The following is a 25,075-nucleotide window of genomic DNA, read 5'->3' as shown; positions in this document are numbered from 1 at the left end:
TGCAGAAAGAGCAGAGATCAACAACATGTGCTGCTGCTGTGTGACTCCACACTCTGTGTTTGTTTGTGTAAATGTGTGTGTTTGTTTTACCTATCTCCTCCAGGTCAGCGGTCATGGACTTGGATCTGAGTGTCAGCGAGGTGCTAGGGGCTCTTTTTGGAGGGGGTGGAGCTAAGAGGTGAGAGCCAATCAGGATACAGTTAGAGAAAAGTCACAGAGGGTCATATTAACAGTCGACAGTGGAAGTAATAAAGTGTCTTCGTTCTCTCAGATATTGAATTACTTTTACAGTCAAAAATATTGTATTTAATTTAAAAAATGGTCCTCCAGATTTGCTGAAAGTCTAATATTGGATTGGTATGTCAATACTCTTGAAACGATAATGCAGTGAGACAGCATTACTGCAGACATTCCCCACACTGAAGGGGACATTTTTGCTTTGGTTGCTGGTTCACAGATGTTTGAAAAGGAGGGGATTCCTGGTATTTTACATGGTCATGTTGTTAGCATTTGTTGTTAGCATGATCTAGGTATTGTGTTATCGGCTTTTCACTATCGGAGGAAAAACCGATTCTTACAGATATTACAAAATATGCTAACATTTGGGCAGATATATCGGAGATATATCGGACATCTCTATATGTATATATATATATACATACACACACACATATATATACACAGTATATATATACACATATATATGTATATACATATATGTGTATACATTTGGGCCGATATATATCTTCCCAAATGTGTGTGTATATATATATATACACAGTATATATACACATATATGTATACACATATATATGTGTATATATATACTGTATATATATATGTGTGTATACATATATTTGTATGTATGTGTATATATATATATGTGTATATATATACTGTGTATATATGTGTGTATATATATGTTATGTTATTTTCCTCTAAGCGGTTTAACATAACATCATATATTTCATAACATCATATATTTGAGAACCAAATCTAAGTCATTATTATTATTATGATTATTATAGATCAGAAACAAGTCGTTGCTGGGAAGCTCAGATGAATAGAACAGACTGGTGCAGTGGACAGTGAAGGTGGCACCTTTCTTCCTGATGAGGTTAGACTCGGACTTCCTGGAGACGGACACGACTTTCATCAACAGCCGACTTCCTCCCTGACGAATCAGAGCCACCACCTGACGGTGACCCACCTTCACCACATCATTACCGTTCACCTGAGCCGCACACACACACAGGTATATATAAATATACTCAAACAGTTTTCATGTATGTAGTAATGGTGCAGGTGACGAACCTCTATAAGAAAGTCTCCTGTCCTGAGCCCTGCTCTCCAGGCCACGCCCCCCTGGTCAACAGACTCCAGGTACTGAAGAGCAGGAAACGCGGGCGTTGGTGCAAACTCCTCTATAGGTGTCTCAGCTGGAATAATAATGATGTTAATAGATGGGTTTACTGTTCACTAGTCACGTACGTCAGTGATTCCAATATCTTCCTTTTCCTCTTTTTTACCTTTGGCTCCTCTCAGGACGAAGCCGAACCCCTCGCTGTCTCTCTTCTGCAGCACCGCTGTCTTCTCCTCAATCACATAATCGCTGCGATACAGAGAACGACTGATGAATAAAAAGGTCAATCACAGGCGTGAGAACAGGCGGTGTAATGACAGCACTCAACCTGTAAGAGGTGTAGTTGTCATAGGATCCAACGGTGTAGTGTCTGAACAGTCTCTTGGTGCGGTCCTCCCGTGTTTCTGAAACGCATCACATTTATGGTTAAAACTCGCTCACATAATCAGTGATTATGACAGCGTGTGTGTGTGATGTGTGTGATGTGTGTGTGCGTATGTGTGTGATGTGTGTGTGTGATGTGTTCAGGACAAGGTGCAGTTTAAACTGCAATTAAGCAGTGGGGTCGTACTGTCTCATCTGAACTTCTTCTACACAGTCTGCAGGAAACCAGCCTGTTCTTCCTTTGACGCTTCCTTCCCAGAACCCCCCCTCGCCGATGGACAACACTGCGAACAAAACGCTTTGTGAGTAAACGACCTAACGGCGCTTTTAACAACCACACAGTGGACCGACCTTTGACCCTCTCTCCACGGTGCAGCTGGATCTCTCCTGGACCCTGAGGGACGTGGGAGCGGGTGGCGATGAAGGTGCGCCCCGGGACAGCACTGTAGAGCCTCCTCTTTCGCATCTGAGGTGTCAGAGGAGGAGAGGAGGGGGGACTGGTCTCTACATGACCCCCACCGCTGGGGCTGGAAAGGGTCAAAGGTTAGATAACAGGAGACAGAGAGAAGTCAGAAATCGTTCGGTGTTAGACTTCCTGCTTCTTCAAGAACAAGTTCATACCTGAGTCGACGTGTGTGACGACGCAGTGAGTGTGTGTGTGTATCCAGGTGTGTTTCCAAGCTTTGGAGCGAAGGACCGGGGGAGGAGGCCGGACTCTCCAGAGCGTTGTCGCTGGCCGAACGAATCAGGGAACGAGGAGATGACAGACCGTTTCCTGCCGGTGTCCGGGTCATGCCCATTCTACGACGTTTGGTGTAGGAGGGAGTTTCTCTGAAGGGAACTACTTAGACACAAATGCAGACACACACACACAAACACACAAACACACACACATGCACACACACACCCACACACGCACACAGAGACAGAGTTAACCAGCTACTGGTTACAGGTAAAAACACAGGCCTGTGACCACGACGTGTTAAAACTCACCAACATCAGAATGTTTATGAATCTTAATGATTTCTGCCAGATCGAAGTTTCCAGCAATAATCGCCACCTGTTCACACACACACACACCCACGTGTTAATTACAGTATTGGTCTAGGACTTTAACAGTTTCATTTTGATGAATTAATTCCAGTATAAATAACTTACTCCAGGCTGTGAGGTGGCAGCAGTGCAGAGAGACGGTGACAGGGAAAATACTCTAGAGACCAGATGATAGAGCTCCACAAATGTGCTTAAATATTATTACTGCTGTATGTGTGCAGCACGATTGACTTCAACCAACCGCCTTGCACAGCGAATCAGTTAAGACACCGGCGAGGGCCGACTATTTTGAAGATATTCAAAAAGCAGCCGTTGTTGTGGAACTTGCTCTTGATCGCGGTGCTTTAACCACATATAATAACAGTCACTGACGTATGTGTCGTGGCGCTTTGACTCAGAGGCAACGTCTCTGTCATTGGTGTGGAACCCCAGGGTTCACCTCCTGGGCAAGATCGAATCCCGGTTATCGTGTTTGGCGCCTTCCGGTGGACTCACCACCCGCAGGAAGGTTTACGAGGGACTGGTACGGTGTGGTGTGATTTGTGGGGCAGTCGTGGAGACTGCTCCCCCGCGACCCAGTAAGTGGACAAAGATGGATGGATGGATGGACATGTGTGTTGGCGGCAACTGGGCTTTAGCTCGCTTGCCTCTGGGGTAATGTGAGTGCGGGCTAGTGGACAGGGGACGGGCGGGACATTCAGGCTTCAGCCCCCAAAAGCCCAACCGTTCAATCAGCAATACAACAATTTAGCTTTTCGTCATGAAGTTGTTAATAGCTTTAGCCAACGCGCATGTCTGGCTGCTAGCATAAGTTTTTACGCAACAGTATCACACAATTTAAAGGACCTCCAATCAAGTGAGCTAAGATTAAAACTTGGAAGAATTAGATGCTGCCACAGCCGTAGTGGAAAGTTCCCTGCAGGTGAAAGAAGAGCTGCCCTCAGACCTGCTTTACTTTTCATTCACCTGAAAGGCAGTCTGGTTGTTGTAGTTCTTGACGTCCTTGTTGGCTCCTCTGAACAGCAGCACTCGAGCACAGCTATCCTGCAAAAACAGTCGCCCCCTGTTCTTTAGTCATGTCGTGATTAATGAGTTTGAGATGTGCTGTTATCATCGGCTGGTGTTGCTTTAGTACCTGATTGTAAAGTGCACACAGGTGAAGTGCGGTGTTTCCTGAAGCATTCTGGGAACCCATGTCGGCGCCATAAAAGAGCAAGTGCTCCAAGTGCTGAACGTTGCCATAGCGACATGCCTGAACACACACACACACACACACAATCATAACTGCGAGGATCTTTGACATGACATTAGTGCGAGTCATTACACTGATGATGATGATGATGATGATGATTACGATGATGATGATGATGATGATGATGATTACAAAAATGTGTGTGTGCGTCTGTGTGTGTCACCTGATGAATTTCTTGCCATCCATTTTCATCAGTCATCCCTGTAATCATAAAAAGGCAATTATATCATTAGAGTTTTTTTTATTTCTGAAAAAAAACACAACAAAAAAATGAATAGTGTTATATTTGCAGATATTTATATAGATATATTTGAGGTTTCAAATTAATGATGGCAAAAGCAGATTTTCCCCCACAAAAGATATAAAACCAGCCTAGACATAGCTATGGTGAGTATAAATTAAAATAAAATATATGTTTGTTTGTTTTTTTTTTGCTCTCACCGTGTGTTAACTACTAGCTATTTCTAGGCTGATTTTATATCTTATATGTTAAAAAAATCACTGCAAAAAAACCCAAACCCTGATTTCAGTATTTGAGTAAATGTATTCAAAGTCCATCTAAAACATATATATATATATTTAACAGGATTGATTAGTGTGGGCCTCCATACCAATGGTGGCGTGGTCCTGTAGTAGCAGCTCGCAGCAGTAGGGGGCACCACCCACCATGGCAGAGTGGTAGAGAGGAGTTAGGCCACGACTGTCCTTGTAGTCTGGAGAAGCTCCGAGGTCCAACAAGGTCTAAGGAAAAAAAAGTTGTTGCAGTTAAACTTGAGTCACTGGTGACATAAGAATGAGTGCGATTAATTCTACAATATTTAAAACTTGACATTTAACACAGTAAATACATAAATATATATTTACTTAAATGAACTGAACATACTAAATTTCGTGGTTCCCAACCTTTCTCTGCTGGGGCCCCCTTTGGTTCATAACAAAATTCGCACCACCCACCCCCCAAAAAAACAAGACATATAAACAGATTTTGTGTCCCAGGGGGCGCACCCCCTACTTTGGGAACCTCTGGATTATTTATGTAGCTGTACGGCACAATCTGATTAATTTGTACATTCGTAAATTTTATTTGTATTAATATATATATTTTTTTTTAATTCTAATTTTCCACGATCTAAGCACAATAATTCGTACATTCGTACATTTTATTTGTATTAATTATTTTTTTATTTTATTTTTCCATGATCTACCAGTAATTGTTTGCGATCTACTAGTAGATCCCGATCCACCTATTGGGCAACCCTTATCTAAAGTGTGTGTTCGCTGTTTTACCTTTATCTAAAGTGTGTGTTCGCTGTTTTATTTTATTGCAAGACCGTTTTCCAATTCAATCTTCACCAAAGTAATGTGCGATTTCTCTCTCACAGGGACACGGGGGCTGCTTGTCGGCTGCTGCCCCCCTGTGGTCAGTTTAAACCGCAGAAGACAACATTGTATCCTCACAGTGAGTGAAGCGCTGTTCCTGCAGAGAACCGCTCGGTGCAGAGCCGTGATGCCGTCCCTGGTCCTGAAGTCCAGATGAGCGCCACCGCAACGCAGGACTTTGATGAGTTCACAGCTCTCCTCCAGCTGGACAGCCAGAGTCAGAGGACACTCTGAGACACGTGGACACAGAGAGAGAGAGAGAGACACATCTCATACACTTCAATACAAATATTCATTCTGTATCCTATAGTGTAAGAAACGTTCTTTGGTCCGCACCACCAGTGTCCGAGTCATGGAAGTTTGGGTCGAGGCCTTTCTCCAGCCATTTGGAAACCTTCTCCACATTTTTCTGGTGAACATGTTCCATAAAACGCTTGAGGTTGGCCTGAAAAACATGACAACAACTTTCTCAGTGCAGTGAATGAGGTGAAGTTGTGACGAATTTTGAGTTTGAAAATTGAGTTTGTACTTTGTTTTGGTTGCACATTTCTACCTTGGTGTGTAACTTGGCCAACTGTTTATCGTCCACATAGCTCTGCGTGTACACTCTTCTCTTGTAACGAAACTGAAAACAGAGACATCGAGCAGTGAAGTCGATTTGTACTGAGGCGGTGACTGTTAGTGACGTGAGGGTTTTCTCTTTGAGAACTGACCTCCAGGTAGGGGATGGGAGTGATGGGGGGAAGTGGATACTCTTTCAGCAGGCGCTCCTCGTCCAGGAACTTCCCAGCTCGGCCATTGAATGCCGGCTGGAAGAGACCGTAGTTCAGAACATCTGATAGAGACTGAGTCAGTGTCACCAGGACCCTCTGTTTACTGGTCCAGACCGGTAACTCTGGGTCAAATCGCAAACACTTCTGAAGGTGAGACAAAAATGAGAAAAAAAAAATCGTCTGTAACTCAGGTTTACTTTAAGATAAATAGAAATGAAGGAAAGTGAAGCTGAAGTTCCACTAGCGCTGACTTTAATATTTTAGGTTGTTATGGGTAAGAATCGCCTTCAGCTTTTTGTGGGTATGCTAGCATTTTTGGTTACCAATCGAGGACTACTTTTGTCAATACAGTGGAACCTTGAGATACGCGTCTGCTAGCGTGCTCGTATCTCGAATCTTTAGTCGTATCTCAAAGCAAAAATTTGCTCGAAGGCTAGCTCGTATCTCGGAATTCTCGCATGTCGGGACGCTCGTATCTCGAGGTTCCACTGTGTTTCTCGAACTTATTAGTAGACAAACATGCGGAGCAACTCACCTGTTCGGTCAATTTATAATCCTTTTTGTCAAGTTTTCGAAGAATGAAAAAAGACATTTATCGTGGTGTTACTGCAGCCTGAGCAGAAGAGTAACTACTACAGTGATATTAAAGGCCTCATCAAAGGAATCTTCAAGGGGTAAATATTAGATGTTCAGGGGACGTTGTGCTGAGCTTCTCCAGATTCGCAACTTTAACACTTTACTATGTGTGTGTGTGTGTGTGTGTGTTACCGTCTGCTGCAGGTCTGGGATACCAATGCGGACCACAATGCTGTTTCCAGGGGGTGTGTCATCCCCGTCGTCATCCCTGGCAACAGCAGAGCCTGTCGGGTTGCCGTTAGTAACCGCCTGTTGCCGCGGGCGATCATGTTTGGTGTCAGCGGCCGGACTCAGAGGCATGTGGCTAGAAGGACACACAGATGGATGTTAATGGAAATTGGCACAAACACCAGGGTCACACGGGGAAGGAGTGGTCCGCGCGTTTGCCTTACAGCAAAAAAATGGTCGCTGTTTGATTCCCAAAATTTTTTTTTCCCAATTTTTTGGGAATTTGATTATCTTCAGCCCCTCTGCCCTGCAAACTTGAAAGGTATTAAGTAAAAAAATGAATGAATACAAGAAGTTTAAACCCAAACTGATGTAAATTAAAATGGATTCCCAGCCACTGTTCCACTTAATTAGTCTGAAAACTAGTATTTATTTACTGCAAATAATTTGTCTTTGTTCATCTCTGCAAGTGACTGGCGGAACAATTGAATACTCTTCCACTAGGTGGCAACAGGTGGCTATAAAAACTAAAAAAACAAAAAACGAGACATTCTGCTGTTGAAGATCTTTCTTCAATTCCTACAATTATATCAGCGTTGTGTTCAACTAAACAGGCCCAGATTTCACAGTGAGTAAGAAAACTGAAAGTAGAATAAAAGAGAGTGAGTTAGCAAAATTAGCTAGAAAAAATGATCAATATGGGCTAAAAAATAAAACTCCAAAAACTTTTTAAAAAATATCCAAAATAAGGTAAAGGTCGTTTCTTGATAAAAACAATTAAAACAATCAACAGAGAGTTAGAAATTGATTTAATCTAAATGTGTATTGCCATGATTAGCACATATTTTGGCAACATATTTTGTTCTGTTAAATTAAAATATTATATTATATTAAAAGCCACACCAGACAGTGTCATTGATCTTCATCCTCATTTGATGATCAGACTAATGACATGTCACACTGCAGACCGCTCACAGATTTCTCATAAATTCTACGAAGATTAGACGACGCCTCCTCGTCCACATCGTCTGCTCACTCTGCTTTGACCTCCACCTTCTGCGCTGCTAATAATGGCTACAGGGTGTTGCATCACTTCCTGTTTTTCAACTCAAAATCCACAAAGCTTCACACACACACACGCACACACACACACTGTATCACACTTCTTCCCAAATCGGCTGGATGAAGCGTTTTAAAAACTTTGAGACTACATTTGGAAATAAAACATTTCATTATATCATGTTTTAATCATTTTATATTAACCATCAATAAACAACATTCTTGATTCGTGAGATCATGTGCTGCTGTACATCGTATCTGAGTTTCATTCCCTAAAAGAGCACTTGGAAAATTGGTTGTCATAGTTGCAACAACTTAAGAATTTAATTTTAAGGTTTGTCTGCCTGGTATGGGCAAACTACACTTGGAAAAACAACTTAAGAGGGTTAGGGTTAGGGGTTAGGGTTAGGGTTAGGGGTTAGGGTTAGGGTTAGGGTCCTTTAAATTGTGTGATAGGTTTGTCTGCCTGGTATGGGCAAACTAAGGCCCAGGGCCCGGATGCGGCCCGTCTCGCTTTTTATTCCGGACCGCCAAACATTTCCAAATTATATAATTTATTTATATATTATCATAATACCTCTGTGTTTTCCCTGCAATACCCACGTTTCTCCATTAGAGGGCGTAGAAAATGATAAAAGCATTTTATCCTTTATTCATGACTTTTACATGTCATTTGTTTTAGTTCTTACAAACGCTCCGTCGATCTGCTCCTGACCCCTGTTCAATTTTAGGACAGTTGCAGTCACTATCTAGTTGTCATTATTGCTGCGTGCACTAGGAGGTGCTGGGGAGCACAAGTGTAAACCTAACACTACATTTTAGCACTGAACCAAAACATCCATTCCTTGGAACTTCTCTTTCTTTTGCTTTGAATGTTTTCGTTACTGTTCGGAACTCTACTGTACAAACAAAGTGAAAATCGTCGCTTTTACGTTAACGTTATCGTTGTTGTCAATTAGCACTTGATCAGCATTGGCTCATTTAAAGGGGCTGAAGTCAGAACTTAAAGGCTGATTACACCTTCCTTCTTTTTCTTTCTATTTCAGATGCAGATTTAAACCGACAGAGAGAGGACGATAAGTTGTGAGTTGTCATAGAAACTGGAATCACAGGGAATCCTGTGCTAACCTCAGTGTGTCACACTGTGTGTGTGTGTGTGTGTGTGTGTGTGGTAAAAAAGCCCCCTGATCTACATCCTCACAGTTTCTATGGCAACATAGTCGAACAGTTTTTGCAGCTCCTGATTTAGAAGAACCAACCTACTCCACTGTACCTGCTGACTCTCTCTCTCTCTCTCTCTCTCTCTGTCAATGTTAACCTAACTCGGCCCTCGTAATGATTGTGGGTAACTGCCTCTGATCAGCTGTATTACAGACAACCTGTGCTGAGGTGTGGGACGTGTTCAGACCGCTGTCATGTGTCTGACACAGTTAGGCGGACAAGAACTTTTTTTTTTTTTTTCAAACATCACGTCACCTCATTTTGAGAGAGAGATCGTTTGTGTTCAAAGAAGTTAAAAAGGTTTTATACACAGTTAGATTTTCCTCTACACCTGAGTGGCTCTCCCTGGATTTCCTTCCACCATTTTTGCGGGAGGTTTAATCTTCCTGGTGCAACTTTAGTCTTTTTTTTCTGTCTAAATTGTAGCTCTATGTGGGATTTCTTTTCAACTTTATTGATCTGTTTTACTAAAGTTATTTGTTTTTTTTTGGTTCTTTTTGGGACCAGCTACAGTACCTGCCTAGTATCTAGCTGAGATTCTTAACATTTTTGTAATCACTTGGTTTGTTCTGACCTTGTTTGCATCGTAGGTGCATTTCTTTCAAAAGTTCTGCGACTAAACAGCGTTCAGACACTGAGACTTTGCCGCGGCGTTTGGTCGAACAACAAAAAGAACTCGTGACATCGAAGGTCGGATTACGAAACAGCACTTCATCTCTTTATTATGGCTAAATGATTCACTTCCTATTTGGAATTCTCTCATCCGGTCCTAATAGTCCGATTTGTTTTCATTCTCCTGAGCTTTGGCTCCACCAATCAGAAACTCTGAATCATCTTCCTGCTTTTTAAAGTGTCTCTTACACAAAACCCTTTTCCTGTGCAGAGGGTCAGAGCCACAGAAAAAAAGAAAAGAGAGAGAGAGAGAGAGAGAGAGAGACAACAAAACCATCAAAACTGTATGGTTATGTTTTCGCTAGCCTTGATTGGTCCAAACAGCTGGTTTCCCTGAAGCTCAATCAATGACTGGAAATAGCTGCTCTCACTGCTGGAGACTCCGACGAGTTCTGTCTTTTTAATGGAGGATTCGTTTCAACTGACAGTTTTTGAAACTGACGCTATGTTTCATTGTGGAAATAAGTGGCAGGAAAAACAAAAACATATTCAGATTCCTTTTGTGTCGGAGGGATGAATTAATCTTCAATGAGACACAGTCTATATGTGCTCAACATAGGGGTCCATGGACACACCCATGTCCTTTGTAGATTTTTGAAGTAGAACAAACATCTAAAAGTTAGTTTGTTAAAAACATAAAAAGAATAATTTAGTATAATTTATGCTTGCTTTGACTTGCTAAATATGTTTATTTTCTTGTGAGGAAACAGAAGGTAAACACGGCAGCAGCAGCTATTGAGGTCAGAGACAAGAAGCTGGATTCATCCCTCAGATATTAGCACAAATGTTGATGCCCCACTTGGCTATGGTACATTGTTTCCCAAAGACTGGGTCGCAACCCTCAGGTGGGACGCAAGAGTTTTTTTTGGGGGGGGGTCGTCTTGCGTCATGTTTCCCAGGAGTTCACAAATAATGTCTGTTGACGTTAAAAGTTTGGGACACTGCTATCGTAGACGCTAACAACAAAAAAAGCTATGCTAAGGCTAATGCTAAGACATTGTTAGCCGCTTACATTAAACACTTTTGGCACAGCATCTCACAGTAGTCGTTAATATTAGAAGTGTAGATGTTTACACCAAACACTGATAACATGACCCTTAGCTACGATAACTGCTAGCTACACTAGCCGCTAGCTGGTTTCAGGTCCCGAGGGAAAGTAGAAAATAATCATATTTATGTTCTTAAATTCAAATAAAGAATACAATTTAAAAATAATAATTCACACCAAAGTATAGAATATAATTTCATCTGACAGTAATCCACCCCCCCCCCCCCCCCCCCCCCCCCCTCACTCCAAAAACCCCTCTGCATTACTGTTTTTCTCTACACACCATAATTTCTGCCAGATATGAACAACAGCAAACTCTACACAATGGTTTCCAGAATCCGTCTCTTTTGTCTCCTTTGTGTCTAAGTGTCCCTCCTCTTCCTCCCTTCTGGGATGTGAAATCCATTCTCTCACTTGCTGTGCACCAATCACAGACTCTTCACTCCATCTCCACTACAGTGTTGAGGCTGTGGTTATTGTCAGCTGGTGACACAGACGCTCTGCTCAGCAGAGAGCGGCGTCCCGTCTGTAGGAACGATATGAGACGTGTGTGTAGGCAGAACTTCCATCACAATTAAGTGTAGACAAAAAAAGAAAAAAGAATTCTTCACGTTTATAGTCGAGGGAAGTGTCTGCTGAGATGCGATTCCGAACTTTACAAGTTCAGGACAAATGATGTTGTTGTTGTTACGACATGACGTGATACGTTTACAGCGTAACTTGTTGCTAGCTAATTGAGGTTTAGCTGTTATTTGGGTTTAGCTATTTGAACTCAAAATGTGTTTTGAACGGAGCGCATGAATGAAATACATTCATACAAAGTACTATTTACTAGAGACAAGAAAATAAGGCGTCAGTACTGGCTACGGAAAAGTGCTGTCAAGCACTGAATCAAACACAACCTGTCCCTAAGGCAGGGGTTCCCAAAGTGGGGGGTGCGCCCCACCTACGTGGCGCAGATGGAATGAGTGGAAACCACTTGACAGTTATTACTTACTTTTTGAAAACATTGATCTCCCTCCTCCCAGCTCTGCTTCTTTTATATAAGGCAGAGGTTCTCAACATGGGGGGCGAGCCCTATAGGTGGGACGAAGTGCCATTTCAGCAAGTGGCATGGCATGAATGAGTGAAACGTAAGGCAGCAAATTGTCCAATGATGTAAGCAAGTAGCAATGCTAGCATGCTAGCATAAAACAGACACTAAACAGTGTGTGTAACCTGTTTTTTTTTTTGAAAAAAAATTCTAATGAACCAAAGGGAGGCCCAGGAGAGACAGTTTAGGTACCACTGCTGTTGTTTTTCAAGATTCAAGAACGTCTTTTTTCTAAATACAAAGACAGTTTAGGTTTAGATTCAAGAACGTCTTTTTTCTAAATATCTGCATCAAACTAAACCGTACAGAATCATCACCAAATGAGTTTTATTTTAAAGGCAGGTATTTATAAATCTTCATCAGTAAAAGTGGCTCATCAATGATTTAAAGCCTAAACTACCTCCCACTGTTCCTTGGAGCCGTGTGGGCGATTCCGTCTTTTTCCTTTTGAAATTTCGTCTTATTTCCAGTTTGAACAGTGGTGTTTGTGAGGCTGTGTGGGAGGATTTAACCCAGAACAAAAAAAAAAAAAACCCGAAGTGATTGAAACACCGAACACCCCCACCCCACTCACCCACCTTTCTACGCCATCCAAAAAAAGTATTTCAGGATGAAACCTCCCCAAGATAAGAATTTTACCGTTGCAGAAGATGACAAAGGGAGACAAAAAATAAATAAAAATCCCCTACATGGTAGCATCTCTAAACATCCTGGATCAGACAGGTCCTGAAGGAGGTGTTATGTAACACATCTCTGGGCAGAGAAGAAGGAAGGAAGAAAAACAAGCTGTGTGAGGCGCTCAGACCTGTTCTTCATGCCACCCAGTGAACGGAGACCCACTGACCTTTATCTCTCAGCATCAGCAGGACCACATGAGAGGACCTTTCCACGAGAAGGACGCCTAATGTTTGGACTTAAAGCAGTGCTTCTCAAACAGTGGAGCGACGCGGTGACGGTCACGTCCATATTCATGCTTGAACGATAAACAAGCCTTTAGATTCTAGATCTGTCCCCCAGGGGGCGTGGCAGAAAAATAATTGGAAACGCTGACTTAGAGTGAGCTGAATGCCAGATTCGGAAGACGTCTTTGTTTACATTCGCCGGTTCGATGTCGTACATTGGATCGTGTTACATTCACTTTCTTTCATTTGTGTTTTTTTTTTTTTGTCCTTCGTTATGGCTCCTAGACGTGAGTCAGACTCTTCTGATGTTTTTATGTTCTACTTTACGATGTTACCACTGTGTTAGCGTAGCTGAGTGACATACTGTAGGTACTGATGTGCAGTAGGTGAGTTTTGACTTACGGGAATCGAGTTAGGTTGCGCTGTAGGAATTCATCAGGTTCGAGATTTGATCCGATTTAGCTTTTTTTGACTCATACGGCTAGTTTTTGAATTTTTGTTACAAAAGCAATTTTTCATACGATATATTTTTTAATGGATTAAAGAGTTTTGAAGCTTTGATCTTTTAACATATTTAACTATTTTATATTAGTATGGGGCTAAAAACCAGCTAAAAGCTTTTTGGCCTCTATTTTATTATTTATGAATCGATTTTATTTCATCTATTTTAGAGTCTACAACATCAAGCTCTTTGTAGAGGCACGTCATCTTTAAACAGTCACACGTAACATGAAATAACATGGCTGAAATCACAAATGTTGACGCCACGTTCTCAGGATCCTGACGCTGCTGTGACACCTTGACTGCAGTACAGGATGTTAAGAGCTGAAGAATGTACTGTCGACCGAGGACCTGATTAAACGGCTCCTCCCGACTGATTCAAGGTTCGCATGTTGTGGTGTCTGCGTTAGTCAAACACTGGGATATAAAAAGATTTCAGGGGCTTTAAATAAGTCTGGGACACACTGAAGGACGAAACAAGAGGACGACGGGGAGGAGAGGGAGGAGGAAGAGCTTGCCTTAAATTCCTTAAAAAAGAAGTGATGCAGCCAGTAACAGTTAAAGATCTTCAAGAATCTTCAGATTGTCGTTCAGAAACGACCCTACTGATCACTGCAAATTTCAAATCGGGCACAGAAGAAATATTTGAAGGTGAAAGTATTTTTAAGACGAGGTAAATATCTGTGTTCACAGAGTTACAACGTATTTTGTGATTAGGATCAGGAACGTTGCGATCTGTGTCGTTTTTATCGTGTGTTTTGCATTTTCTTTTTTTTTTAAATCCTGATTTATGTCAGTGACATGATCTGACCACTTGGGGCAGCATTTTGATAAGGCATCACCGGCTCCTGCGTGGAGACTGATGTGAGAGTGTGAGTGATTTACTTACAGTTATTTAGTTTCCTGTTAGAAACTGGTGCCGTGGAGCGAGAGTGTAATGCTACATCGGCTGTTTTGACAGGTTTTTCACTGAGGAGCCTCATTCATTCCACATTTTTAAAAAAACACAAAATGATACCTAAGCTCAGATCAGAAATTCCAAAGGTCTTAAATCAACACAGCAGTGACCTCGTGAACATGAGACGCTCTTTGTTTCTAACAGTGACACCATCAGTAAATGTCTGTGGGAATGACTCCTCTGGTTCTGGAACTGTTTAATTTTTAACTGTCGTGTTAATGATTACCACCGAACTCCACTCGTCTGACGGCAGAGGTTCAGACAGGACGCTCTTACCTTTTGTCTGCACTCCCATCAAACTTTTCCAACAGCCTTGTACTGATTTCTGCAGGACTCTGAACGTCTGTCTGAGCCTCCGGACCTTCCTGCCGTCCTCCTGGTCTTGGCTAGCGTCTTCTGGTTGTGGTCCAGTTTGAAGTTCCAGCCTCGTGCCGCTGCTCTCTGAAGGCAGGGTTGTTGTTTATTTTGCGTAAACTCTTGTAATCCTGTGGGGGAGTTGGTAGAAGTTTCCGTAGGAGATTCAGGTGTTTTAGTGAGTTAGTTAAAGTAGATCCTCGAGACGTAGAACCGAATCCAAGTTGTTTCTCCAGCAGGAAGCGGCTGAACCTGATGGAGTTAATCCTGCAGAAGAGTAAAAGGTCTTAAAGGTTCAGATTGTATTCTGGGAGCTGCCCTGCCCATCCTGTAGAGAAGGAGGAAAAGAGGGAGGAAGAGGAAGATAGGGGAGCAGCGGGAGGAGGAGGAGGAAAAGGTGGGAGGGAGGCCAGGATGTACAGGAGGAGAGGAGAAAAGAAAAAAACACAAAACTACAATTTAAAAAGATAGGAAGGTTTACGGAGATAATGAAGTGTTTTCGCTAAAAGTGGGTCAGACGCAGATGTTGTTTTTTTTGGAGCCCATTTTCAGGTTCAGCTCTTGTTGCTCAATTTGCAGCCGTGGCGTCTGTCAGTGAGACGACTGTGACCGAAGGTGACCTGTCACAAATGTCACTGACAGCGTCAGACGTTTAGTTTGACCAGCTCGCACTTCTACCACCGTACTGGGTATTTTCTTGTACAGTATCTTAGACGGAGGAGAGAACGTGGTTGGATCTGCTAAATCAGCTAAAACGGCTGAGTTTATTCTAGGTTTAAAAGGGTTGTGCAAGTTCTTTTTCTGGAGAGAAAGGGGACGAGAGCTCTGGATCGTAGCACGGCACAGAGTCGTGGAGATCTGCTTCTGCTTCTACCTTGACTTAAGACGCGTTTAAAGGTTTATTCTGCTGCGAACAGACTTTTTAATGAGGACTGTGGAGTTCTTTAAAACAGTTGTTGTTTTCATTCAAGTGTGAAAATATTCATATTTAATGAAATAGAATTTAACAAAACATCACGAACATGAAGTTCTACAATTTCAAAATTCATAAAGTGGGCCGGATCAAACCCACCAGTGGGCCTGTTTTGGCCCGCGGGTCGTATGTTTGACACTCCTGATCAAACAGTGCAGTTTTACAGGCAGGGTGGAGTGGACGGAGAGGAGACAGCAGGACGGCAGGAAATTGGGAGAGAAAGTTTGTAAGACAGTAGTGAGACCTGCTCTGGTGCCTGGTGTCCAGACCCTGGCACTGCCTGAGGAACAGGAGGCTGAGCCGGAGATGGCAGAACTGAAGACGCTGAGATTCTCACTAGTAGTGACCAGGATGGACAAGATTAGAGATGAGCCGATCAAGATGGAGGCAGACGAGCGCCTGTAGGGAGGAGCTGACGGAAGAAGATTTGGTCCGTCGTTTGCACCTTTCTAGCCTGGCTGTTTTCAATAGCTTTGCCATCTAGTTCAGGGGTGTCGAACATACAGTCCGTGGGCCAAAATCGGCCCGCTGGGAGGTTCAATCTGGCCCACTTGATGAACTTTGAAAGTAAAAAAATGCACAAACACTCCATGTTTATGATGTTTTGTGAATGTATATTTCATTAAATATGAATATTTTCTAATGTACAATATAAACAAACATGGACCTATTGTTATTTATAAGTAATTCTGTTATGATTGTACTGGTCCAGCCCACTTGAGATCTAATCAGGCTGTATGTGGCCCCTGAACCCCCCCCCCCCGATCTAGCAGCTAACGTAGAGCCGTGCTAAACTGTTTGGAATCATCACCTGGCAGATGTTGAGATTTAGCAGCAGCTGCAGGTTCGGAGAGATAGAGCTGTGTCAACGTCAGATTATCGGGTTTCAGAAGGCGACAACATAATCCTGCTTAATTTGTTTCCAAGCACAACAATCATCAGTCTGCTCTTCTATCAGCCGTCGACACTCACCCACAGTCGAATCCTGGAAACTCGATAAATCAGGATTGGTTGTAGGTGAATCGGGCTAAAACAGGCTAACAAACAGTGGCAGGTTTGTTTTTTCATTTCCATTTTAAGCAGCAACGACCACCTGATGCACATGGGTCAAACTCAAGGACCGGGGGCCAAATGTGGCCCGCCAAGTCCTTTAGTAAGGCTCGTGGGAACTTAGGAAGAATTTAATAAAGTCCATGCAGCAGAGTTTCTTAACCTGGTAAATACTTTCATTAATACTTCATGGAGTACTCACAGCTCTACAGTCTTCCAGTTACAACCGGCCCTTCAAGGGGAACTGTCAATTTTAAAAGACCAATAACAAGTCTTAAAACGTAATCCTTCACTATTGTTTAGCGTTTAACGAAGTGAGAAGTTAAGATTCCACGCAGGAGCCTTGTCTTTGAACGCAGCTGCAGTTCCTCGTGTCTCTGTGAAATTGGTTGAAAGTTGCCCATCATTCTCTCTCGTTCTCAACCCAAAAGCACGGACACGGGGGGAACGTTGCATCAGAAAAAGCAACTGGTGCAATAACAGTGGCAGTATCACTACGCAGATTACTGCCATGGTGATTCCTGAAGAAGAGAGTGAGATGGAAGTGATTCTTATGCAACCGAGCAAACCAATTTACTTTTAACTACCACGGAGACTCTGTGGTTCTGCTCCTGGACCTCTGTGTCGCTGATTAGCACCTCTGGCTACTTCAAGTCAGGACAGGCTGCTAATGAAATGAACACTAAATATACATATATATATATATATATATGTATATATATGTGTGGTACATTCCCATGGCAACACAGAAGACAGTAGGGAGACTATTCAAGAAGATTTGACAAGGATTGAAAGCACTTCCTGTCACTCGCACTTCCTGTTTCCAGTCTAGGTTGCCAAGGAAATGGATGTTTGGCAGGAAAAAGCTGAGAAGCGCTGATAACGAGCACATGCGTGCGCAAACGCACATACGTGCGCATACTTCAAGCTGTGTACATTTCTTGCTTCTTGCAGTCTAACCATCGAGGCTGTGGAAGTTGGTGGAGTCGTCGTGGTTTTTGTTGCGTAATTTAATTTCCCTGGAAGCAAAACATTGTTTTATTTTGTTCGGGTTTGAAATGAAACATTGAAAGGTTTTAACAATTGTAGCCTATGAGTTTTAGACTTAAATTAAACTAGTTTTAACTTGATTTAAAGGGTCGGTGACATTTTTAGGTAAAGTAAAATTGAATTTCAGTGCATTCTCAATCATATGACTTCAATATTAAGGGTCCTGGGAAAGAACCGTGTGGAACGCCGTTTTCTAATGTTATTGGACTCCATTTACAGATCGCTATTTCTGTATGTAACGTCACCCGTAAGTCTTCATAAACTTCGGTTGCATGCGTAAAGCAAAGTAGAGGGGTACCGCCCCCTAATGGACAGGGACAAAATACCACAGGATTAAAATCTTTCGGCAAAAGATTTAGTTCTAGTTGTGAAGTCGAGTGTTCTCCCGTGTCTTGTATAAGCTTTTATTTATAAACAACAACAAAATAGACACACATTAATCCGCCTCCAGAACGTGGCAACGGTGGTCAGAGCTCAGAAGGTACATTTCAATGTTAGGTGTGAACACGATGAGAGAGAAAGAAAGTGTCCTGGAAAAACAGCTCGCTCGGCCATTACCATGGTAACCAATGGCAGGATCTGATAATACACACTGTGGCTTTCCTTCTTTCGAACACACACACACACACACACACGCGAACCCCTTGAAAATGTTGTCAACTTTCTCACATCTCTAGGACGGATAAGCCGACTAAATGGAATTGTCACTGTTCAAACTTCTTCTCTTCACATTTAAAAACAACGACTGCGCTGAGACGGAGCGATACGTTGTGTTTACGTGAAGGTTAGATGCTACAAGGTTAACATGTTTGAGTGACGAACTGAAGAAAGACATGGCAACAATGGATGACATCAAAGGCCAGAACAGTGCTTCTCAAGGTGTGGGACGTTTTGACAGGTGGGGACAGGTGGGAGGAGACAAACAGGAGGTTTGACATTGTCAAGGTTCAAAGTGATGATGGCACAACTGCAGTTTGATTTTTATTTTTTGTAATTTTATAAACTATGATGTTGCTTGGTGTTAGTTCATTAATTTGGAATTGTAATTTTGCACGATTTTTGTTTGGTGCAACGAGGACAGGAGGCCTTAAAAATCACAATGGACAATGTTATAGCCAATGAGAGTCAAGAGCCGTCACCAGGTTTGAAATTTTTTTTAGAATCTACCAATCGAGAATGTTCAAGTTTGATCATTTAGTTTAGACAAATTAGCTGTAAAAATGAGGTACAAACGAGCTAATGCTAAGGTTGAATTTAGAGAGAGACGAGTTTTGCGTGAAACACGATGCTGAGTTTGAATGAATGAGGCTGCGATAACTAAAGGACTAGCGTAGCATGATCCAGGTAAAATGTGCACTCTGCCACGAACGTAAAACAGGAAGTACAAAGAAGGGATAGTCACGATCAGTTGTTTACAACATGGTCGCAAAAACGTCAACCGTTCGTTGCAGTGTTTGAAAACACCTGTACACGGTGTACAGTATGTGCATTTCTGTAGCCCGGTGCTAACACGAGCTGAAGCTAACACGAACGACCCAGACCTTGGCAGTGTTCGATCGAACAACGGCCAAGGTCACTGTGTCACAGGTATGAACAAACAAGACGTAAGGTTAGAGCAAACAGAGATTAGAATAGAGTTTTCATGAACGAACGAGGTCGGAATGAACGCAAACTTAGGCGGCTAACGCTTAACGTATCGTACACGGTAAAAACCTGCTCGTAACGTATCGTACACGGTAAAAACCTGCTCGGTGTCGAAAACGGTGGATTTGGTTCATGTGTTTCAGTATCTGTGTTGTTACAGTTTGGATTAACTTTTATTTTGGTTTCTGTGCTGAGGACAGAGGAGGAAACAGATCAGAGTTTTTTTTATGACACACACACACAAACACACACACACACACACACACTGCTGCTGCTGCTGCTGCTGCTCTTATGTTACACAGAGGACGGCAGGTGAGAGATGCTGGAGGAGACGAACAGGAAATAAGGAAAGGAGGCAAGATAAGGATGGGAGGATACGAGGAAAATAAGTTCAGAATAGATATTGAATATATATATATATGTGTGTGTGTGTGTATAATGCAGAGAGAGGGATAGCAAAAGAAGAGGAGGAGTGTGGGAAATGTATCGATACATTCGTGTTTTTTGGTCAAAATGAGGTCAAAAGACTAAAATAGGAGAGAAGAGCGTTAGAATATAAGAGAGGAGAGGGAAGTGAGGAAGAGGAGGAAATACAATAGAAACATTAATGAAACGGTTTGGAGATGATACAGTGAACGGGGAAATGGAACAAAAAGAAATCTTACAAACGGGAGAGAAAAGGGAGAGGAGGAGAAACGATAAAAGGGAAAAAGTTCAAACCACAGGAGTGGAAAAATTTCATGCAAGGGATAAAAAAGGAGGAGGGGGCAAAGAAGAAGAGGGAAGTGAGAAGCAAAGGATGTCAAGGAGGCAAGAGGCAAGAAACGAGAAGGATTACAGGGCTTTGGAAGGGTGGGGAAGGGGAGGGAAAGGAAAAAAAGGAGGATAAAAAATGGAAAGTAATTCAGGGGGAGACACGGAGACAAGGGTCGGGACGGAAGCAGACGTACGATTAGGATGGACATGGAAGGAAGAGGAAAATGAAAAAAAATGGGAGCATAGAGGAATAAAGTTAGGAGGTTTAACACACACACACACCCAAACACACACACACACAAACACACACACACACAAACACACACACACACAAACACACACACACACCCAAACACACACACACACAAACACACACACACACCCAAACACACACACACACCCAAACACACACACACACAACCAGACAAATAACTGCAAATGTGTTGATTTGACCACGGCTCACGTCGACCCTAACTTTAATGTTCTGCCTCACTCGGATCGTCAGCGGACAACTACACCTTACCCGGAGGAAGATTCCAAAAAAGGCAACCCGCACACACACACACACACACACACAGAGAGAGAGAGAGCGAGAGCGTGAAGGGTGCAGAGACTCACCCAGGGAGATCAGCGACTTGTTCTCCATGATGATGATGAAGTGAAATAAAAAGAACTGATGGAGAGGACTGATGGTGAAAGAAAAAGGAGAGGAAGAGACGATGGAGGATGGAGAGAAGGAAAAAAGAAGAGGAGGAGGGAGAGAAAGAGAAGGAGGTGTAGCAGAGACAGAGGGGGAGAGAGAGAGAGAGAGAGAGAGAGGGAGGCAGTATGAGTGGAAGGCTGGTCGCTTTCAGCCCACACACTGCTAACATAACGTGTATGTACAAGTGTATCAGTGTGTGTGTGTGTGTGTGTGTGTGTGTGTGTGTTGTCTCCCACTCCAATGCGTGGGTTAGAGAACACACCTCTCTCCTTCCTTGTCCCTCACATATGAGCAAGAGAGGTAGATACGGACAGGGTGAGAGAGAGGAGGGAGGAGGAGGGAGCGTGGGAGTGGAGGAGCGGCCCTGTAACCATGGCAACGGCGCGAAGAGAGGAAAAGTGGGGATTTGACAACTACACATCATCGGCGTCTTTATTGTCGTTGTCGTCGACGTCCACAGATCGCAGCGGCCCGATGTCTGGACGGTGGCTCACGGACATTCGCTTTGTATGGAGTCGACCAATCAGAGAGCACGCAGCGGCTGAGTCACGTGACTCAGTCAAGGGATTTCACTCACGTGCACGCGTGTGTCTCCGAGTGGCCGTGGGTCTTTGGCCGTGGCGTGGGGTCACGTCGTCAAGCGATGTCGTCAAAGAGTTCGTACATTCTAACGACGATGGTACACGCGAACAAATCGTAGTACTGTACGTGCCGGAAACTACAGTACTTTTGTTCTTCTATCACTAGTGACACAAAGTGGGTAAAGAAGCTGGAAGTATTTCTCCACAACTACTAGAACCAGGACCAGGAACCAAGTAGAGTACTAAGAACTACATGTATGGTACTTCTCAAAATCTAGTCCAGGAAAATAGTCAGTAAAATGGTACTAATGTAAGTGGTACTGGATCAAGGAGGAGACGCAAGAATTCAAACCAGCAAATATGGTCAGAATCAGACGTAGTAGTAGTAGTAGTAGTAGTAGTAGTAGTAGTAGTAGTAGTAGTAGTAGTAGTACCAGGACCCAAAGGAAATACCATCAACTATGGTTGTTTATGCGACGGAAACTAGCACCTGGCACTGCGTATAGTATCAAGATACTGTATGTAGCTCGTCCACTCCCAAAGTACTACCACTGTCTAGGGTCAGTACTAAGACGTACCATTGATCTTTTTGCCAAGACACAATAGTACAGTTCATTGAGACATACACTAGAATAAATGTCTTTTTAAAAATTGACTGTGAATGTGAGATAATATCGTCAACAAAGCAATACTAGCATAATTATGTATTATCGGTAAGAACCGTTTTTGGTTTTTCCTTCGATAATGAAAACCTGATAACACAATGACTGGGTTTCGTCCAGATGGTGTGGCCTAAAGATAGCATTGAAGTAAAAGTGAAAGTAAAGGTGAAAGTTAATTATTATCATTGTGATACAATGCCTCTGCCTTTAACCCAAACAACGTACATATATCGTTGCCTAATATCAGAATCGGAAATTTAGTATTTGGACAATATCGTATATAAAAGCTACTATTGAAGATCCCTAACATTTGACTGACGGGAAGTTTATTATTCTTGTCCGTAAAGTAAATCAGATTTGAGATCACGATAGTTTTCATTCCACTGTTGCCCCATCACTAGGTTCAAATGTGTCATTTTATCACTTCACTGACCACAGGAGGCAGCAGTGGACCAGCAGCTCCTGTTTCCCTGTGAACTAAAGTCCCTGATTTTTTTGATTGACACTGAATGTGTGGTACATACATTTCAGTCTAGTGTTGGAAAGGAGTGTGTCTGTCACAACACTGGGCTTCTAAATTGTTAATCTAACTCCTTATAGTGCCACCGCCTGGCTGGACTGTGACATTGTGGAGATGCCAAAATCTGGTCCTGCCATCTGCCCTGTTTTATCCCATTGTCAACTCAGCTGTGAACGCTCCACACAATTTCAGGGGAAAAACAACACAGTCATCATGAAACTGTTAGTTTTATGTAGAAAAAACAAAATCCAACAGAACCTGCTGTTCTGTGATCAGTGAATATTTGCACAAATAATCATTGGCTCATCTAAACAATTCCCTCATTTTAAACACCAATAAATCACACAAATTCATCCAAATTCCTTCAATGTTTAATTTAAAATGTTTTCTGTTGTCATTATTTTTTAAGCAATTTAATGGAATTATGATTAATATATTTAAATTTAGCTATATTTCAGGGCAGGTAATATTTTAATTAAAAAAACGTTTTTAAAAAAAAAAAAACGTAATATTTTAATTAAAAAAACGTTTTGTTTTTTAAAAAAAAAAATCGAAATGCCTTTGTAGACATTTATGTTCCTTTCCATTATTTCTGAGACATTTTGCAGCCAACTTTTGCGAGCAGAGAAACTGCGTTATAGCACCTTCTGCTGGATGGTAGAAGAACATACACATACAGTTCTAGGAATAAAAAAAATCACTATATATCAGAAGTGATTAATTAATTAATTAATTTTGTAAATTAAATATTCAAATGTCAGTGTTTTTAATTGTTTCAGTAGGTGTTTGTGAACTAAAGGTAATCGTTTTTGAATTTTACTTAAAACTGTGTTTTTCCCATGGAGCTTAATGATGATAAAAGTTGGAAAAAATGTAACCAAAGTTAAACATTTGACATATTTTGAACTCATCTGTCTAGGATGTGTGATTTAAATTGAAATGAATTCATGGTTTACTATAATAAATGAACTACTGCACAATGCAGTTCCTGATCTGTCCTCTTGGGCACACTTACCTGTGTCCAGTGCTTCTCTGATTAGCCTCATTCATCTCACCTGGTGCCCTTGGTACATATATTCCTTTCTCTCTCACTGTGTGTTTGTTGGGTCGTAGTTGTCGCTGGTCCCTGTTGAACACCAGGTCTGTTTTTGCTGCTTCTTGCTGTGTTTTCTTAATATCTTTTTGCTGTGGTCAGAGACAGTTCATTTTTGTTGTTTGTTTGTTTGTTTGTTTGCAGGCCTGTTCTGTTTTAAATGTGCTTTTCTTTTAGAGTATGCACTCGTGTTTAAAGCAAGAACTAAAACGATCAAATCTATATAGGTACTAGGTATAGTAGTCTTATGATGCAACCTTAACTACAAAATATACAGCAACAATCAATCTAAGTGACCAATATGCAATTCTGACAATGTATGCTGAAATGTCAGGACACTCGAAACTAATCTGAACTTTTACATGTTTATTAAAAAAAACCAACACGTTCTACAGCAGCAGATGTCAAACAATGACAATACACATTATTACTGTTCTTAACAGTCAGTTCGGTCAGTTTACTGATTTAAAAAAAAAAAAAAAATCCCTCATGTCCTTAGTTTTGGGTCCCTGTTGAACACCAGGTCTGTTTTTGCTGCTTCTTGCTGTGTTTTCTTAATATCTTTTTGCTGTGGTCAGAGACAGTTCATTTTTGTTGTTTGTTTGTTTGTTTGTTTGCAGGCCTGTTCTGTTTTAAATGTGCTTTTCTTTTAGAGTATGCACTCGTGTTTAAAGCAAGAACTAAAACGATCAAATCTATATAGGTACTAGGTATAGTAGTCTTATGATGCAACCTTAACTACAAAATATACAGCAACAATCAATCTAAGTGACCAATATGCAATTCTGACAATGTATGCTGAAATGTCAGGACACTCGAAACTAATCTGAACTTTTACATGTTTATTAAAAAAAAACAATACGTTCTACAGCAGCAGATGTCAAACAATGACAATACACATTATTACTGTTCTTAACAGTCAGTTCGGTCAGTTTACTGATTTAAAAAAAAAAAAAAAATCCCTCATGTCCTTAGTTTTGGTGAGGGTTGGTGCTAGGACTCAGTTTGTTTCTTCAGGATCAGATCCATGTAGGCTCCCGTTACCAGACTATCCTGGGACACGTCCAACTGGTGCATCAGATCCTCAGCCACCTGTGCAAACAAATAAGGCTAAAGCAACGACTAGGCAGCACCAACAGTAAAATGTAAGCAGTTCTTGCCTCTACCTAAAATACCACTGAACAATGAATGGCCTTGGTGATACAGTGTGAGGAAGAGAATACTTT

At 42.0% G+C, this 25,075-nt stretch overlaps 3 protein-coding genes and 1 long non-coding RNA gene across 7 annotated transcripts in view; 2 read left to right on the top strand and 2 right to left on the bottom strand.

Annotated features, from left to right (window-relative positions):
- shank3b (SH3 and multiple ankyrin repeat domains 3b) overlaps positions 1-21,060 on the bottom strand; it is a 31,286-nt gene extending 10,226 nt beyond the window's left edge. Inside the window, exons 1-20 of the mRNA XM_025058062.1 lie at positions 20,909-21,060; positions 14,740-15,145; positions 6,974-7,145; positions 6,146-6,349; positions 5,986-6,057; positions 5,769-5,877; positions 5,511-5,662; positions 4,664-4,793; positions 4,216-4,253; positions 3,936-4,052; positions 3,767-3,844; positions 2,741-2,807; positions 2,369-2,588; positions 2,099-2,268; positions 1,921-2,031; positions 1,692-1,770; positions 1,530-1,612; positions 1,315-1,439; positions 1,102-1,234; positions 91-171 (exon numbers count right to left, since the gene is read on the bottom strand). Coding sequence (XP_024913830.1) covers positions 91-171; positions 1,102-1,234; positions 1,315-1,439; positions 1,530-1,612; positions 1,692-1,770; positions 1,921-2,031; positions 2,099-2,268; positions 2,369-2,588; positions 2,741-2,807; positions 3,767-3,844; positions 3,936-4,052; positions 4,216-4,253; positions 4,664-4,793; positions 5,511-5,662; positions 5,769-5,877; positions 5,986-6,057; positions 6,146-6,349; positions 6,974-7,141 — 2,137 coding nt within the window. The 5' untranslated portion in view covers positions 7,142-7,145; positions 14,740-15,145; positions 20,909-21,060. The remainder of the gene's footprint in view (positions 1-90; positions 172-1,101; positions 1,235-1,314; positions 1,440-1,529; positions 1,613-1,691; positions 1,771-1,920; positions 2,032-2,098; positions 2,269-2,368; positions 2,589-2,740; positions 2,808-3,766; positions 3,845-3,935; positions 4,053-4,215; positions 4,254-4,663; positions 4,794-5,510; positions 5,663-5,768; positions 5,878-5,985; positions 6,058-6,145; positions 6,350-6,973; positions 7,146-14,739; positions 15,146-20,908) is intronic.
- On the top strand, positions 102-2,264 carry LOC103382510 (uncharacterized). The gene is made up of 5 exons (XR_003050464.1): positions 102-178; positions 1,029-1,255; positions 1,546-1,645; positions 1,962-2,049; positions 2,124-2,264. It is a non-coding gene; the product is annotated as an uncharacterized LOC103382510 (long non-coding RNA).
- Positions 21,061-23,605: 2,545 nt separating the features above from the next.
- The window catches only part of LOC103382512 (bestrophin-3), a 13,190-nt gene continuing 11,720 nt past the window's right edge, over positions 23,606-25,075 (top strand). For 2 of the 4 annotated variants that reach the window (XM_017034301.2, XM_017034302.2), the window contains exon 1: positions 24,864-24,994. The gene's annotated coding sequence lies outside the window, so the exon portion shown is untranslated. Of the gene's footprint in view, positions 23,897-24,824; positions 24,995-25,075 lie in introns of those variants that run through there. The other 2 variants (XM_025057397.1, XM_017034300.2) reach the window with 2 other exon arrangements.
- LOC103382527 (uncharacterized) overlaps positions 24,809-25,075 on the bottom strand; it is a 2,702-nt gene continuing 2,435 nt past the window's right edge. Inside the window, exon 6 of the mRNA XM_025058168.1 lies at positions 24,809-24,941. Coding sequence (XP_024913936.1) covers positions 24,843-24,941 — 99 coding nt within the window. The 3' untranslated portion in view covers positions 24,809-24,842. The remainder of the gene's footprint in view (positions 24,942-25,075) is intronic.

Source organism: Cynoglossus semilaevis, chromosome 8 (genome assembly GCF_000523025.1).
Source record: "Cynoglossus semilaevis isolate Cse_v1.0 chromosome 8, Cse_v1.0, whole genome shotgun sequence".
Classification (NCBI taxonomy): Eukaryota; Metazoa; Chordata; class Actinopteri; order Pleuronectiformes; family Cynoglossidae; genus Cynoglossus; species Cynoglossus semilaevis.
This window is presented reverse-complemented; position numbering and strand designations above follow the sequence as displayed.